The following is an 18,032-nucleotide window of genomic DNA, read 5'->3' as shown; positions in this document are numbered from 1 at the left end:
ATTGTGCCCCTTGGATTAGATTCCCACTCAGCAACCACACCAGCGCCCTCAATGACATCCACAATCTGCTACCAGATGTTGATCAGGAAGTTGCCAGCTTTACATCTGGCCTCTGCCACAAGCTTAGTAGGTGACTTCAGGTGAACCACCCTTGCTGCCTCTGTCCACAACCTGCAACACAGGGATAATAATACCGACTTTCCTTATAAGGTTGTTGTAAGGATTACAACAGTGTAACATATATAGACGCTCTCTGAGCACTTCCGAGTACTAGATAAATGTTGTACAGCTCCCTACAAACTGGCGCAGCCAGGCTTCTCACTGACCCAACTCATTCTCGTTCTGCAAAGTCTTCATGGCTAAACCCCACAGGGTCACGCTGGAGAAGAACGGCCCGTCGTTACTTCTATACTCCGCAGATGATACACGGCTACTCAGTTCGCTACTACAGCTGCTGCCCAGGCTGGCCCCAGTGGAGCGAATCATGGGGATCCCGTCAGATGGCAGAGGCCCCTCCTCTGGGGGCGTGTCCACTTCTTTATAAGAGAACGATCTTCTCTGAGATCTGGAGAGCTTAACAGGATCTAAGCTCAGTTTCTGGTGGTTTCCGCAATTGCTCTGTTGCGCTTCAGCCGGCACTTTCCGAAATGTTACTGCAGGGCTCTCCGATTCACTCGCTGAATTTTCAGTTGGGTGGGTGGGAAATGTCACTGACACTGGCAGTAAAGTTATTGATATTTCTTGGGTGAAGGAGTCTGGCGTTTGGGACTTTTCAAGGTCAGACATTTCCATGGTTTGGGTGAGCTCATCCAGACTGTTTGGATCTTCGTTACCCGATTTACAATGGATTTTTTTGTGCCGACGTAAGACGGCAGAGCGACTGAAGCATTTATTGCAAGTCTCACAGGTATACGGCTTTTCCCCAGTGTGAGTCCGGATGTGTCTTCGTAGGTCACCAGACCCTGCAAAGCATTTTCCTAGAAAATGAAAAGGTATTTAAAGATCGGTTCTTCCAAACAAGCAGCATATGCAGTGTGTTGTCGTATACATCACTTAGTTTAGTAATTATCATTCCTAAAATGAAATTACTTGTCATTTTTAGCTAACTGGGTTTGCTGTTATCATGGGTCATGCATTCAGATATCACAACAAACCCTGGCCCACAGCTTGCTGCCATTCTTGCACATCTCCCACTGTCCCTTCATGAGCAATTCAAGGCTTCAGGAAACTCAAGCTCCAACTGCTCATAGCCACTGAATGCCACGTCCCCTGGCCAAAACGGAGCTTCTTTCCTCTGCACAAACCAGGATTTCAAACTGGAACTTAGAATATGTTTGAGGGACGAAAATCAGCTCCAATTTAAGAACATAAAAAGGACCCTGCTGGATCAGACCAGTGGTCCATCTAGTCCAGCATCCTGTCTCACAGTGGCCAGCCACTTCCTCTGGAGGTCCAACAACAGGGCATGGAGGCTAAGGCTTTCCACTGATGTTGCCTCCTGGCACTGGGATTCAGAGGTTGACTGCCTCTGAACATGGAGGTTTCCTTTAGTCACTTTGTTTAGTAGCCACTGACAGACCTGCTCGCCATGAATTTGTCTAGTCCCCTTTTAAAGCTGTCTACCCCTGTGGCCATCACTACATCCTCTGGCAGCGAATTCTACATTCTAATCACTCACTGTATAAAGAAGTATTTCCCTTTGTCCTGAATCTATTGCCCATCAGCTTCACTGGACGCCTGCAAGTTCTGGTACTTTGACAGAGGGAGAAAAATTTGCCCAGAGCCTCTGGACAGACACCACAGCAAACTAAAATCACTGGACAGAATATCCGTAAGATGAAGAAATTACCACACCAGGGAGTTGTATTTTGAAAGAGTTAACGAAGCACAGACTTACCACAAGCTGAGCAGCTATAAGGCCGCTCTCCCGTGTGCCTGATCCTGTGCTTTACCAATTTCCTGAGTAGGTTAAAGGACTTTCCGCACTCATCACAGGTGAAAACTTTCTCTACTGCATGGTTCTTTTTGTGTTCCTTTAAATTACTGAAGTTACTAAATCCTGGAATGATATGAGAGTGAGAGTGAGAGAGAGGTTCCCACAGGTTCCACTGCTCTACTAGGTTGATACCTGCACACATAGTATATGAGAGACATATACTAACCAGACAATCTATACACATGCCTGGTTGGGTTTGAACTGTTTGTATATGTATGTATGTATGTATGTATTTATTTCTGTAAATGTGTGCAGGCTTAACATGGGTTTTAATTAACACTGATGAAGGCCCAATAGGCCGAAACACGTTTGGTTGTGGTTACAGATGTCAACCTTAGGAAATGCCATTGTGCTATTTTAATTTTTTAAAAATATTTTTAACCTTTACCCAACCTCGGGTAGCCAGCTGACACAATACAAGGCCACTTCGTTCATGTTCACCATCTTTTAGCAAGTTGTCCCTGAATTTTTGGGCAGGGGCCTAGCTCAGTGGTAGAACATCTGCTACTTATGCAGAAGGTCCCAGGTTCAATCCCTGGCATTTCCAATTGAAAAGACCAGGCAGGTGGTGATGTGAAAGACCTCTGCCTGAGATCCTGGAGAGCCGCTGCCAGTCTGAGTAGATAAGACTGAGCAGGATGGACTGATGGTCTGATTCAGCTTCATGTGTTCATGTCCTACAACAAACTGATGGTGCTGCTGCTGCAGCCAGGCAGAGGCCACAGCCCTGCTGTTCCTCATGATGGGCTGAGGCATGCACTCCTCCCGCACACAGCAATGTTGCCAGCTGGTGCACAACAGGCTGGACCCCGCCTTCGCCTAAACCCAACACATGGCTGGAGTTTGTCTGGGCTGGGGAGGGGGCAAGGAGAGGCTCTCTGCGGCACTGCCAGATTCAGTGGAGTGGTGAACTACCCCCCCCCCCCCACACACAGTCCACTCTTAAACCCTGAAGAGAATAGCAGGGCAGCACCCGCATACCTCGGCCACAAATATCACACAAGTGAGGCTTTTCTCCAGTATGGATAATAATATGGCGCTGGACATCCCCAGAAGCAGCAAACCTAGAAGGGAATCAGAGAGGTCATCCAAACTTCCTGTTGACGCTTGACTGTCATGACCCAGTTTATGCATTTACAAGTCTCCATAGTGAGAATGTACCAGGCTCAGAAACAGAAACTGCCTCAAGGAAGTGTACAAGCTACACAAATCAGCATGGTGACAGCCACTGTGGTTGTACTGGGTAGGCCCAGGTTCCAGTCTACACTCAAGTCATGAAGGGTGTTGCTGCAGTCATCTTGTTTGTGGGCTTCCTAGAGGCACCTGGTTGGCCACTGTATGAACAGACTGCTGGACTTGATGGGCCTGGTCCAGCATGGCTTTTCTTATGTTTTTATGCCCTGCTTTTCTCTACCATTAAGGAGTCTCAAAGTGGCTTACAATCACCTTCCCTTCCCCTCCCCACAACAGACACTTTGTGAGGTAGGTGGGGCTGAGAGAGCTCTAAGAGAGCTGTGACTAGCCCAAGGTCACCCAGCAGGCTGCATGTGGAGGAATGGGGAAGCCAACCTGGTTCACCAGATTAGAGTCTGCCGCTCATAACCACTACACCACGCTGGCTCTCAGCTACTTCAGGTCTCCACTGGGAAGACAGATGAGGTATAAATTTAGTAAAATTAAAAATAACAGAAGCTGCTGCGCTCAGCAAAGTTGGAAGGGTCAGATGGATGCAGGCTTGAAATACATCCATGATTCAATGCAAGGCCCTGCCCAGCTATGAAAGCTGAAAAATCCCCTTCACAATGTCATTTACTTGCTTTGTGGCACTATTTATTTTCTTAGCTAGCCTGAATTAATATTAACATGAGCTGTCATCAGTTTTTTGTCTTGATGATAGAAGGTAGCAATAAGGACATTGCAAAGAGGAGCAGTTTTTGCGAGTTAAAAACTTCTCAAAATCAAATAATAATGTTGTCCCTTCAGAATCCTCAAAACGTCTTCTTCACTGAGACTTTGCAAGGGGCAAAAGATTGGAGAACTGATGGCAGGCAGTGACTCGGACTGCTATTTTCTGAAGTTGTCAACACAGGAGTGCCTGAAGTCAAGACAACTTCCTGGGGTATATTTTAGTTTGTTCAACTCCAGAGAAGCTACTGCTCGTGTATTAAAACACTGTCATACTAATTATGCAAGCTTCACAGTCATACAAACCGTTTCCCGCAGATTTCACAGATGTAAGGTTTTTCACCCGAATGCCGACGTAAATGAGTCTGAAGATTGCCTGCCTGCAAAGGAAAGGAACGTTTTTAATATAGTAGAAGGAGCCAAGTATGTCATTCTGGTAAAGATTTAAGACTGGAAGGGAGGGCCTTGCTTTACTTCCCAATGTTAGCAATGCCATGCTGGATAAATAAGGTCTCACTATTAAGAATAAAACAATGATAAAATATTAAGATTGAAGAGTGTGATGCTAGAGATGGGTGGCGTCTTACTTGTATCACAGGAATGGTCACAGCTGCCTGGCCAGCGCTACCTACCCAACTATGGGAAATCCCTGTGCGTCACTCTGAGCCAGGCCATGACTGTCCTTGTGCTGGGAGCTACAGCCCTTAGGAAGCAGGGAACGCATGAGGCTCCCCTCAGCTCATTCTTCCACTGTGTGAAAAGCCTCCCACAGGCATGCCTAAGAGATCTGCCTCCCAAGTGCTGCTTGGTGCAAGAGGACAGAAGGTCTCCCGGCAGCTGCACCGAGAGCTCTCAGCTCCATCTTACACTCTGTATTCTGAGGAAAGGATATGATACAATTCAAAAAGTTAGAAAATGAACCATCTGGCTCTAAGTGCAGCACCTTAGGGCTATTCTTTGGTCAACCACCAAAAATTCCTGAAATGTTTGAGTTTGGAGCTGATGGATTTGTTGGAGCAGGAATCATTCTGTTTATTTCACTTGGAAGAGAGCTGGTTGGCTGCGGTCCCACACCGGTGGTGTGTCCCTTTCTGAGGAGGAAGGTTGGTTTTTATATGCCTCCTTTCTCTACTACTTAAGGAAGAATCAAACTGGCTTACAATCACCTTCCCTTCACCTCCCCACAACAGACATCCTGTGAAATAGGTGGGGCTGAGAGCGCTCTAAGAGAGCCCTGACTAGCCCAAGGTGACCCAGCTGGCTTCATGTGTAGGAGTGGGAAAACCAACCCGGTTCACCAGACTAGACTCTGCTGCTCCTGTGTAGGAATGGGGAACCAACTTCGGTTCTCCAGATCAGAGTCCACTGCTCCAAACCATTGCTCTTAACCACTACACCACACTGGCATTTGAATACGGTTAATTAAATCATCTTGATCCATAGAGGGAAGATTACACATGAAGCTGCCTTATACTGAACCAGACCCTTGGTCCATCAAAGTCAGTATTGTCTACTCAGATGGCAGTGGTTCTCCTTGCCTAGTCCCTTTAACTGGAGATGCCAGGGATTGAACCTGGGACCTTCTGCATGCCAAGTAAATACTCTACCACTGAGCCATGGCCCACGGGGAGAGCACCAAAAGAGGATAGATAACAAACCCTCTTCCACTGCATATGCACTTAGGGCTATTCAAGGCGTAGCAGGGAATGGCAAGCAGGAAAATTGTTGGGGAATCTTTTTAAAAATTAATTTCTAGGTTGAGTTGTATTTTTTTGGACCTTGAAGAATCCCATCATTTTTAAAAGAGAAAAAGTTTAAAGGCATCACCTGAGAGGAAAAAACAAATTAAGCTTTTATCAAATAGATTAAAAGCAACCCTGAACATTTTCTCTCCCCATCCCAAGAAGCTCTACTCACATAGCAACCTGCCTGTATAATAAAAGTGAATAGCTACGGGTAGCCAGACTGAGCATGAATGAACTCAGAACTGATTCAGACACAAAAAGATACTTAACAATATATACACTTTAAAATTCCTACCTGTGAGAAACATTTCCCACAAATGTTGCATTCAAATGGCTTCTCACCTAAAAGAAGAAGCAATAACATTTGCAATTCTAACTATAGCGGCAGGATACAAATTTTACACTTGCGTAGAAGCAGAGAATGATTGCCATCATAGACAATCTACATTTAACACACCGAAGGCCCAGAAAAGAACCAGAAAAATTTGGGTGAAAAAACTGGGAAACTTTGGGGAGCACTGGAAAAAACCTCCTATGAAATATTTTATTTCTTTGAGTGAGAAAAGCCTTGTCTTACAAAGCATTTCATTCATTCCAAGAGTTCAGCATGAAAGCTTTGAAGGACTTCATTCTTCCCAATGGGAAAATTTGGGGCAGAGCTGAATAAAAATCTTACACTAAAGACATATACAACATTTTCAAGAATTTTTGTTTAAATGGAAATAATTTGAGTAACAATTAATATGCTATAATGTGCTTAATGACAATTAAGCATTCAAGAGGTCAGGGTTTTCAATATTATAACGTTTAGTTTCATAGCCAAATATGCTGGTAATCCTACCTATTTTAACTCAGAGAGTTGCTTCCAAATAAATTTTCTCTACTACGAATTTGTCTTCTACCTTCAACTTGCTTTCTCGTAGACAGCAGAAATTAAAGCTACATGTGCTAAGGGAGCAGAGGGTGTAGCAGTTTACAACTATTTCTTTGCTGGGAAGGGCAGGATATAAGATTGAATAAATAAATATTGGATAACTTGCAATTTTTCTTATAAAAAGACATTTATATTTTTCAATTCCATTAATATGCTAAAGAGTACAATTTTATATTCTATGATATAAATGATGCATTTTATGTTCAATTAGTAAAAGTAGTTCAGGTTTGATAGAAAGTAAGTATTGCATGTTTCAATTTTCCCCAAAATTTCCACCATCACCCCCTCCCCATTTGGGAAAAAACTCCCATTTTCCCCATGGCTCCAGTATTTACATTTCTGCTCCTATCATTTCACAGAATGTGTAAAATAGAATTATTTAGGATGTAATTTGAATAAAGGGAACATAGCTGTAATAAAATGAAACTATTCAGGAAGGCACTTTTATAAGGAGACTAGGCCTGTAGTTTATGACAAACTTCACCGTGTGAATTTCTCATTTTTACTGCATTTTGTTAATTTCTGTAATGCAATCTTAGCACTGCTGTTATTTTATTGTTTCTGATTATGTAACCCAATAATATTGTACTGTTCATTGTACACCTCATACTGTTTCTGATGCATTGTTCTTAAACTCTGTAATCCTCAAGCCTCAGAAAGAAAAGTGGATTGTAAATAAATTATTCCCAAGTAAATCTGCTGAGAAATGGCATGCAAAAGTAATTTCTTACATACCTTCTCTGGTATTTCACTTTAGTACTATATTCACTATAGTATAATATATGAGTACATTAATTTTGTTGTAGATCAGCTGAAGATTCAGCAAATTATGCAGAAGGAGCCAGTTGTAACCTCAGCAATTAGTTGTAGCACACTTGTTTATTTCTGAGGCTTGTTTGGTTTCTCAGAAATAAATTTATTTAAAAATCGCCTGTTAAAAAAAGTGAGTGCAACTTTTTTTAACAACTGTAAAATGTCTTATATTTCTTTTACATCTCAAAAGGTTACTTTGATTTAGGTAAATGCACAACTTACTTAACTATTTCATCATCTGCTTTCTATTCAACCGACTGTTCTTTGATACAGTTGAAAGCAGATGATGAAATAGTTAAGTAAGTTGCGCATTTACACTTTCTACAGGCTGAGCATGATCCATCCAGAGGTAAGCACTAAGCCCTATTTGACTTTGATGGGAAAGATGTGCAGTGCAATCCTAAACATCTTTATTTAGAAGCAAGTCCCAGTGTGCTCACTGGGGATCATAGAAACACAGACCTGGAAGGTACAATGCAGGAAATTCACAACTACCTCCCCTCCACGCCTGCAGGGACCCCTGCTCTGTGCCCAGAGGAAGGCAAAAAACCTCCAGGATCCCTGGGCCAAGCTAGCCTGGAGGAAAATTCCTTCCTGACCCCATTACCCTGGGCATGTAAGAAAGGGCCAGGAGAACCAAGCACTGGCTCATCCCTTCCTGCCCTCCCTTTCACGATCTGCCCAAGCCCGCAAAATCAACATTGCTGTCAGAATGCTAGCTGGCCATCTGGCAGCAATGCTGATTCTGTGAACTCTCTAGTTAAGTGTGTTTCAAACAGCAGGCTTAAAGATATATAGGTTTAAGTGTGCTTAACTTTAGTTGGATCATGCCCAAATCTTTGTGAGTCCTATACATCATAAACAATTGTCATCCTATGCATGTTCATTCAGAAGTAAATCCCACAGAATCCAACCATCTTATGGGGAGGGCATATAGCCTCGGCCTAAGACTGTGCTGCTAGCAATTGTGGGCAAGTCTCCCCAGGGGCAAGGACCGATACTCCATCCAGAGGTTCTCAAAGCATTTTAGCACCACAGTAGATGTGATACAGCAATATCATATTAAACACGATGGATAAAACAAACAAAACAAACCCAAGAAAATAAGTTTTATTATAAACCATTTCACTTCCCCCCCCAACTCTCTATTTAACATAGACGTTGGAAAATAACCATGTTGCACTGATAAGTGAGCCATACAACTAAGCAGAAAGTCATTGCAAGAAATCAGAGCTGAATTTTTTTTAAGAACTGCAGTGACCACCTTTGATCAGAAGAACTATTTGTAGAAGAAGAGTTGGTTTTTATACCCCACTTTTCTCTACCTTTCAGGAGTCTTAAATCGGCTTACAATCTCCTTCCCTTCCTGTCCCAAAAGGCACCTTGTGAGGTAGGTGGGACTGAGAGAGTTTGGAGAGAACTGTGACTAACCCAAGGTCACTCAGCAGGCTTCATGTGGAGGAGTGGGGAATCAAACGAATCTAATCACAGATTAGAGTCCACTGCTCTTAACCACTACACCACGCTAGCTTTGGTATACCTTTACTAGGCACATATGAACTTTTGATCACATTCACTTAAGATGATGGAGCTCATGGCATCTGATCATGCTATGTGATGGTATATAAAAAGCATAATTACTGCTGTATAATCTTTATACCACTTATAACAATGTGGCATGGCCTATATACCATGCTGGCTCTTTCAGCTTACAATATATTGCCTGCCCCATATGAGAGATTTTGTCAATCTATTTTTGAACCTGGATTGGAGAGCCTACCACAGTAAGTGCTTTTTTAAAATTCTGTATCAGTCAAGTCAGTTTTTGGTCCTACCTGCATCAAGTTCTAGCAAAGGTAAAAAACAAACAGTATTTCCCCAAACACATTTAATGCACAAAAATATCAGAATGGTATTGAAAATATAAAACCTACCAGCAGAGGAAACTAAGGCTTTGGTTAGACATGACAGTAAACCATAGTTTGGAGCTACATGAGACACATGCTTGTATGCACCTTCCTCCTCCTCCCCTTGCGCATGTCACTGCAATTAGTTACCTCTGCTTTAGTGCAAAGTCATCATTTATTGTTACTTCCAAACCTGAAAATTATGGCTTGTGCTTGCCCTCCAAACCAGGCTAGCCAACTACTTCACACCCAGGGTTGGTGGGCAAGCACAAACCAGAATGAGCCACTTTGGATATAACGACAAACTATTGTTTATACTAAAGTGGAAATAACTAATTGAACCAGAGTGTACAAAGGAGGTGACGGGAGAAGAAAGAGCACAGAAGCATCAGCCAAGCTCACATAGCCTGTATCGCGCCCACTGAAGACCCCGAAGCAGTCCACAGCATCCTTAACAAACCTCAGTTAGTTTCAAGGACAGGAAGAGATGCTCTTAGTAAGACCAACAGGGTGACTTGCCACCTGCCTTTTCTACTGAGGAAGGAAGAAGAGTCACACGGCCCATGACTTTCTGCCTACAGCAACTTCACCACCCACAGCAACAACCTTTGTAGGTGGCAAAGGTGGGGAAAGATCCAACATTGACCACTCTCCATTTGTACAAGAATAAGATCCAATTCCATATTCTGAAGTGTGTTCATGGAATTGGTATTATGATTCAGTTTTATTCCAGCCTTTCTTCTAGAAGCAAACATGGATTTCCCGTCCTCCATTTTATTTTCACACCAACTCTGAGATAGAGTAGACTGAGAGAGAATGATGATTGTCCCAATGTCACCCAGTATGTCTCATGACGAGTGGGAATTTGTACCCGGGCCTCTCTGGGCTCAGTTCAACAATGTTATCCCCTGCCCCTCACTTGTGTAGCAATTTGGTGCGATGTCTATGTTAATAAACCAGAGTGATAGCTAATGGTCTACATCAGGAGATGCCTGCACCACAGAAACTAGAGTGATGAGAAGATGGAAAATGAACAGCATCTCTAAACACTGGCTCACCTCTGTGTTTGGAAGCTCAAACCATGGTTTGTACAGCGAGTGCAACAAGCCGTGATTTGCTGCAATGTCTATTCAGAGTGCATTTTGATCGCATGATTACCCACAGAAACCCCCTTCTGAAAACAGATTACAAAATGAGCTTTTTCATTTTGGAAGTTATCTGGCTTTTCAACACATAATTAAATTATAATTCATCAGGAAGTGTTGAGTAATGGTACCTGTATGAGATCTTATGTGGAGCTCCAGATTGCTTGGGTGTTTAAAAGCTTTCCCACATAATGCACAAGGATACTGTCTCTCTGAAAGGAAAATCTGGGATTGGCCATTCACTTCAGAAAGTTCCTGAGATGGCTCAAGCTCGGCATTTTCCGCCAAGCCTTCAGAACTGACCAGCTCTTTCACTTCTTTGTTTCCAGCAGCAGCACTTGTCCTCTGCATGTCACTTCCTCTTTCTGACTCAGTTTCCCTAGCAATGTCCCCATCAGGAATTTTAAGTTCAGGAGAACTTAAGTCTGAAGACTTCTGAGACCGTAGGAAATTCAGTTTTTTAAGGGACACTGCTTTTTTAAGTCTCATATGTTCAGCTGGCTGTAAAGGCGTGCTTTCTGAATCCTGATCTTCATTACACTCATTTAAGGGCTGAACCAGGAAGTTTGAAGGTAAATGATCAGGTGATTCCAAAATACATTCCGAGTGACTGATGATACAAGAAGCACTATTTTCGACTGCACTGCGTTCTGCAGAGGCACTAAAAGCAAAGGATGGCTCTGGTGATTGTTCATTGCTGGGACAAACTGTTTGCTTGTAGAACTGTTTGCTATAAAGGTTACGAAGTTTGTAATAACAATTTGGCTGCTTAAAAGGGAGATCTGTGCAACTAGCATCCATGGAATCTTGCTTCTGTTTGTCTACCTTACCAGAAGAGGTGGGAAGTGCAGCAGGCAGTGTCCCCTGCAAATGATGATCATCCAAGAGCTTGCTGGGCTGTGCAGCTGGGGAACAAGCACACAGCAAATTAGCATCGTAAGTCTCACAACTAGTATCTGCAGCCAAAGTATTTTGCAATGGGAAGGCATTGTTACAAGGCATAGCAGCTGGCTGCTCCAAAATCGCAGAGGATCTTAGAAAGGAACGACACACGTTCAAGACATTCTGCACTTGTAGACATTGTGCAATATCCAAAAGAGGTTGTACATTGTCCTGGTTCAGGTCAAGGTGGGACGTGTACATGTAGTCCAAGATTTGCCCTATGCCACCAACATTTTTAATATCCAGATGAAATACATCATTCTTCTGTCCTGAAGAATTCTGAAATAGGGTCCTGTGGAAGGGAGAGGCACAGCTGTTTAAAAGGTGCAAGCATACAGAACCAGCCCATCTTCAAAAGCATTACAAAAAATTAATTATCATTCATAGTAATCAATCCTTGCAACAGTTACAGAGACAACTATTTAGATTTGCATTTCCACAAACGGTTACTTTCCAGCCACTACTTTCAATGTTTTGCACAGGAGCAATTTAGGACAATACTTTTAAAATTTCCGGCAAAGATAAGCTATAACACACAAGTCATCAATTCTAAAACAATGCCATGATTCCAATGAGACTTGAGTAAATTTAATTGAAGCCAAGTGGTTTGTAGATTGAAACCTTGGCTTACTATCTCATATAAAGCATGCATTATTCAGAATGGACTGTCTACATAGAAGTGCATCATTCCAACTCCACAGTGGCTAATCTGAAACTACTCAATTATAATGTTAGCATCATACTCACTTCAAAGATGTAATTTCAGCCAGTGATTAAACATTTTGCTATCACCTTTACATCCCTCTAGGTAGTTCAACTCATTCAAAGTACATGTTCTATTTAAAAACAAACTGAGAACAAAAGGCAGCATGAACCTTAGAGGCCCTTTGGAGTAATAAAATGGCCAGAAGAACAATCAGGAATATCGTTCTTATTATAAAATACACTGTGGGTCTCCTTCAGGTAGAAAGCCAGGGACCAATGTGAATAAAATAACAGTCCTTCCCAAGCCCTCAAGAGACTTAACTACCACCTTGGAGATGGCTCATGTATAAGCTGAAACATGTCAGAGTCGAAATGACTGACATATTGACTCACAAATCTCAAAAGGATGTCAATCTTCTCCTGGCATAACCACCAATTTCAAACATACAGTTTGAAACCATCTCCTAGCCTCTCTAGAGTTATGTGATGGCCTCATTTGTATTAGCATATCCATGCCTACCGTTTTTATTTTATCCCCCCCCCCCATTCACTTCAGGTCTGCCTATGTATCAGCACTGCTGTCTTACAAACAGACTATTTCTGTACTTAGCATCCATAGCACCACAATCTTCCCCAACCATTTTAATTCAATTTAGGTCCTAATCTTATTTGGAAACAACATGTGTTCTTAATAACGTACCTGAAATATTGGCTGAAAGCAGCTAACACATTTTTATGTGCTTTGAAACAGACACCTTTGACCACCAACATGCAATCGCAGAGAAGACCTTGAATGCGCTGCTCATGAAGCTGCTGAAGGAGGTAGCAGCTGTGGCTGGCAACAGAGTCCATGCTAGGATGTGCTGAGGTCACCTACCATAAAAAAATCAGAACATCTAAATCCTTGGAAAAAACATTTTAAGAGACCTGTTATACTAAATAAGCTAATGTGTTTGGACTTTAAAAGGAGCTGTTTGCTCAGCTTGGGAATAAATAGTACCTCTAGGTCCATTAAGAACAACAACATTGAAACAGACAGCCTTCACAAAGGAAAGGAGCTCTCTGCACACAGTCAAAAGTACTTTGCTCTTTAGGATGCTTTTAAAAAAATAACAGGGTGGATTTGATTGAAATCAAATCGATTTAAATCATGATTTAAATCATTGGTTAGACTAGAGTTAAATCATGGTCTTCTACATGGGCAGCCCATTCCTGAAGGGGGGGTAGATAGGCGGCGGCCGGGAGCAAGCGCAGCCACGCCACCTCCACAGAGGTTACCAGCCTAAAAATAAATGTTTAAAATGCATTTTTCAAAGAAATCTGTGAAACTCCTCCATGATGTAGCAACGCTGCAATATAGAGGGGCATTCCCATCCTGAAAGGGTTTGGAAGCCGACTAAAGTCATCTCTGCCCCTGGGACCGCCTCAGGAATACCCCCCCCCAATGCCAGCACAGGCACCCACTTCCAGGTTTTCACTGCCCACACTGCTGCTTCGCTCTGTGGTGCTGGCGTAAGTGCCCCCGTGCCAGCATCCATGCCACTTTATCACACAAAGTGGCATGGACACTAGCACGGTGTTACGCCAGCTCCTACGGCACTTCACTCCCCCCCTTCAGAATTGCATGAAAAGATTTGTGGAGTATTCTGTTTCATTTTTACTGCTTGCCCCTCCCTCCTCACACTTAGCTCCTTGTGCAGATCTATTCCACTCCAAACAATCCTCTATTCATTGAACTTCTTGAAATTTAGCACTTAAGAGGTAAGGGTAGTTAAACGGCGTGTACATAGATTTGTAAAAGAACAATGGGATTAAGATCTTTTTCTCAACTCTGTAGGCTTATTTTATAGCATTTTTGCTGTGATGAAGAGGCATGTTATCTCTGCAGACACAAATCCAGTTTTCAGAACAGCAAAACCAAGCATCTGTGTTAATATATTCTAGATAGTAAAACTGTCCAAAGTAATCTTCCAGAAACCTCTGGAAGATCATGGCATTGTGAATGAATTAATATAATTCATTTACCAAAAAATTAAACATTGTATGAATGTTACCTAACTAAAAACTAATACTCATTTCATAACAAATAACAGTTGGACTATAATGTATCTTAAATAGAAAACTATAGATACATTTTTCCTCAAAAACTATTTTTTAATCTGATCTAAATTTTAAAAATCAGATTTAATTTTTAAAAAATAATTGATTTTTATCCACCCTGGGGAAAAAATCCCTATTACCCTCACAGCTAAATGACACCAGCAAAATAAATCAAACAACCAACCAATGGGGAGAGTAGAAGTGAATGACAGAAGCTGTTCAAGAAGCCCGGTCAGCATATAAAGCTGCCAATTCTCCTTTTTGCCCTCACCTACATCCCTTCTACAGCCAAGAAGATGCCTCCCCATTAAGGCTGTTACATCTGGTCAGCATATGTAGATGAATGAGGTGGTAAAGAGCTGAACCTCTTCCCTCTACAGGGAAGGAAAATTAGGCATGTGCCTAATGCTGCCTTCCCAGACCATAAAAATTAGCCTTTAGGTAAAAGGTAAAGGACCTCTGTACAAGCACTGGGTCATTCCTGACCCACGGGGTGACGTCACATCCCGACATTTACTAGGCAGACTTAGTTTACGGGGTGGTTTGCCAGTGCCTTCCCCAGTCATCTTCCTTTTACCCCCAGCAAGCTGGGTACTCATTTACCGACCTCGGAAGGATGGAAGGCTGAGTCAACCTTGAGCCGGCTGCCTGAAACCAACTTCCGTTGGGATCGAACTCAGGTCGTGAGCAGAGCTTGGACTGCAGTACTGCAGCTTAACACTCTGCAACAACCACCAGTTGGGATCTGGAGATCTCCTGAAGATATAACTCTTCTCCAGACTACAGAAATCAGCTCCCCTAGAGAAACCACCCATTTGAAAGGATGGGCTCTGTGGTACACCATAGATTCTACGTGAAATCTCTTCCCAATGGGGTTGCCAGCTCAGGTTGAGAGCACCTGAAATTGGGGGGGGGTTGAGCCTAAGGAGGGCAAGGTTTGGGAAGGGTATAATGCCATACAGTCCGCGTTCCAAAGTGGCCATTTTCTCCAGGAGAACTGATCTGTGTCTCCTGGAGCTCAGTTGTAATAGCGGGAGGTCTCCAGCCACCAAGCTAGAAACTGACAACCCTAATTGCCAAATTTCCCCCTTCCACAGGCAAAAACCTCCAGGAACTTCCCAGGCTAGTGTTGGCAACCCCACGCGGTGCGACGCAGGGCAGCCCGCTCTGCTCTGCTCCCTCCCTCCCGCCACCGCCCAGACCTGCCCGTCGAGGAGTCACCGGTCATCCGACCCTCGGGCGGAGCCCCTCTCCCCTCCCCCCGTCCGAGGAAGGCTTAGCGCATGCGCCGCAGCTGCCACCTGTCTCTCGCTCTCTCTCCCCTCCGCTTCCCAGCCGAGGGACACACCTGGGCAGGTGCCGCCGCCCCTCGGGGCTCGTTCTCGCGCCCATCCTTCCGCCTCGACACTATTGGCCAGCTTCCTGCTGCCGTCACTTCCGTCGCACAGGTAAGCCGGTAGCGGCCGGACCAGGAGGCGGCCGAGGGGGAGCTCTAGGCTTTTCTCTCGCTGGTCCCTAGCGACTTCCGGTGAACGAGCGGCCTTTCCGTCGAGCCGTTTGGAGTTCGGGTCCCTTTTGGTGCCTGAGGCAAAGGCGGCTCTCTCTGGGCGATTCCCCCCGGCCACCTCCGATTTCCAATGGCAGCCGCTGATTTTGAGCCTTTTAAACGGCGACGGAGACTTAAAACCGCGCTTTCTCGAGAGGAGTTGTCGCTTTTTGCCTCACGGGATGAAGGGGCGGGAGGGCCCAAAGTCCCGCCTCCTGGCCGCTGCACTTCCGGCCTCGCCCTCGGCTGGCTAAAGGAGAGGAGGTTTGACCAGAGAGTTGTCCAGGAAGGAGCGACGCCGCTTGGCCGGAACTTCCGGCCGTCTAGGGGGTTTGCTGTTTTCTGTGGTTGGAGGCGATAGCGGGAGGCTCGTGGAAGAAGACGGAAAACCGGCTGTTGGGGTTCTGGTCACGTGCACGTGTGAATGAGCCGCAGCGCTTGACACGGAAGCCCGCTCTGAGTGAGTGGAAGAGGGGTGGTCCCCTCCCTCCTTAACAAGTGGGACGTTTCCTAGTAGGTCGCCGAGGATGTCGCGTGTGGAGGCGGTGAGCACGTGTCACCCAGAGCCGCGTGCTCTTGGGCTGCCATGCCGCCTGGGCAACGGTCCGGCCCATGGTGAAGCCTTTCCTGTGCCCGCGTAATGTCTGTGCATCCCGCTTTGTGGCATTAAATCCACCCACCGTGTCCCGTATATTAGGCAAGATCGAGCAACTTCCAAGTTTCGCTGGTTGCAGTAAGAGGCTCAGCGTCTGCTTTGTCTTCCCGTTAAGTCACGGGCTAAGAAATGTTCTTTTGTTGGACTGAGTTGTGCCCTTAACGTTTTTATTTTTTAAAGTATTGAAATATCGAGCGCTTGACCATCTCTTGTATCGAGCTTTTTGCAAATTAATAATAATGCAGCTATACACAAGAGCGGCAGGACTCTTAATCTGGAGAACTGGGTTCAGTTCTCCGCTCCCCCACATGAAGCCTGCTGGGTGACCTTGGGCCAGACATGGTTCTCTCAGAACTCTCTCAGCCCACACGGAGGCAGGCAACGGCAAACCACCTCTGAGCATCTCTTGCCTTGAAAAACCCTGTGTGGTCGCCATAAGTCGGCTGCTACTTGACAGCACTTTCCACCACCACCACCACACATCTTTCCTTTTTTTAAACAATTGGAAAGACTACTATTAAACCACTTCTGATAGAGGCCAAATTTGATTAGGATAATAGGGAGTAACTAGTCATAATAACTCTCTAGATGTGCACTGCGTATAAACCTCTGCTACATCTCCCTCTACTCCATTCCAAACGTAAAATATCTCAGAGCTAAACATTCAGTTTCATAAAGTCTTTTGTAGAGTCTTTTATTGATCCCTGACCTGGCCCAATTCTCTGAAGAAGCCAGGGAAGAATTGTGTTTTGTTGGTTATTGCTGAAATATTGCACACATTTTACAGTGATGAGTTTGCCAAAATATGTCTGTCCTGAACCCTGGGAATATTAGTCCCAGGGAGGGTGTTTTATCTCTTTTTGAAAAGTACATGCTGCTTTTCTAACTTGTTCAAAGAATTTTACAGTAACAAAGAGAGTAAAGTTGAAACCACTGTCTTGTGCCTGCACCCCTTCTGGTTCCTTACCGCTGGAATGCTTGCCCATCTAGACAGTTGACTCTCTTCCTTTAGTATTCAGAATCAGATAACCTTTATTGGCGTAATATTGATGGTCACAAGGTCAGAGATGAACAGATAATACATATCTAGATTAAAATTAAGTTTGAATCTTAACCTGAACAACTTCTGCCAAAAACTCCGCCACCTTCACCGTAACATCAGTTGTAATGTCGTTCAGCAAGAATTGGCAAGTGGATGTTCTATAAGGGGCCATCCGTTTGCTGATTAAGGGTAATATAATATTTTTTACGGGGTTCATGTAAATGACAATCTAAGATAATGTGATGTAGGGTGTCCGGCTGGCCCGTTCCGCATGGAAATACCCTCTTGTTAAAGGGAGTCTTAGTAAATCTCCTGTACAAAACCTTAGATGGAAAGGAATTGAGTTGAGCTAGCATAAATGCTCTCCATTGAAGAGGTTCCTCAAGTGTACTAAAGTATTGCTGTGTCTTTCCGGGTAATATTGACAAACCCATTTTAAGTGGGGAACATACTGGCGGAGTGAGCGGGCATATTTTCTGATATTCGTGATCTAAGAGTCGTTGTTTGATTATATAAAAAGCTGCTTTTTCCTCTAGCATTAATAACTCATCCAGGCTAATTCCAATTTGATTAAGTTTGGCTATTTAGTATTATTGT

General features: G+C 43.9%; 1 protein-coding gene across 1 annotated transcript; it reads right to left on the bottom strand.

The window, feature by feature from the left end:
- Positions 1–318: 318 nt before the first annotated feature.
- Positions 319–12,944, bottom strand: ZBTB49 (zinc finger and BTB domain containing 49). Its single transcript, XM_056855653.1, has 7 exons — positions 12,793–12,944; positions 10,577–11,679; positions 5,942–5,988; positions 4,208–4,281; positions 2,978–3,060; positions 1,898–2,059; positions 319–977 (listed from the first exon to the last, which is right to left on the bottom strand). The coding sequence occupies exons 1-7, from the start codon at positions 12,942–12,944 to the stop codon at positions 319–321; spliced, it is 2,280 nt and encodes a 759-aa protein (XP_056711631.1).
- Positions 12,945–18,032: the final 5,088 nt, after the last annotated feature.

The sequence above is a fragment of the Euleptes europaea genome, chromosome 9, assembly GCF_029931775.1.
Source record: "Euleptes europaea isolate rEulEur1 chromosome 9, rEulEur1.hap1, whole genome shotgun sequence".
Taxonomy (NCBI): Eukaryota; Metazoa; Chordata; class Lepidosauria; order Squamata; family Sphaerodactylidae; genus Euleptes; species Euleptes europaea.
Note: the sequence above shows the minus strand (reverse complement) of the source record. Positions and strands in the feature narration are given on the sequence as shown.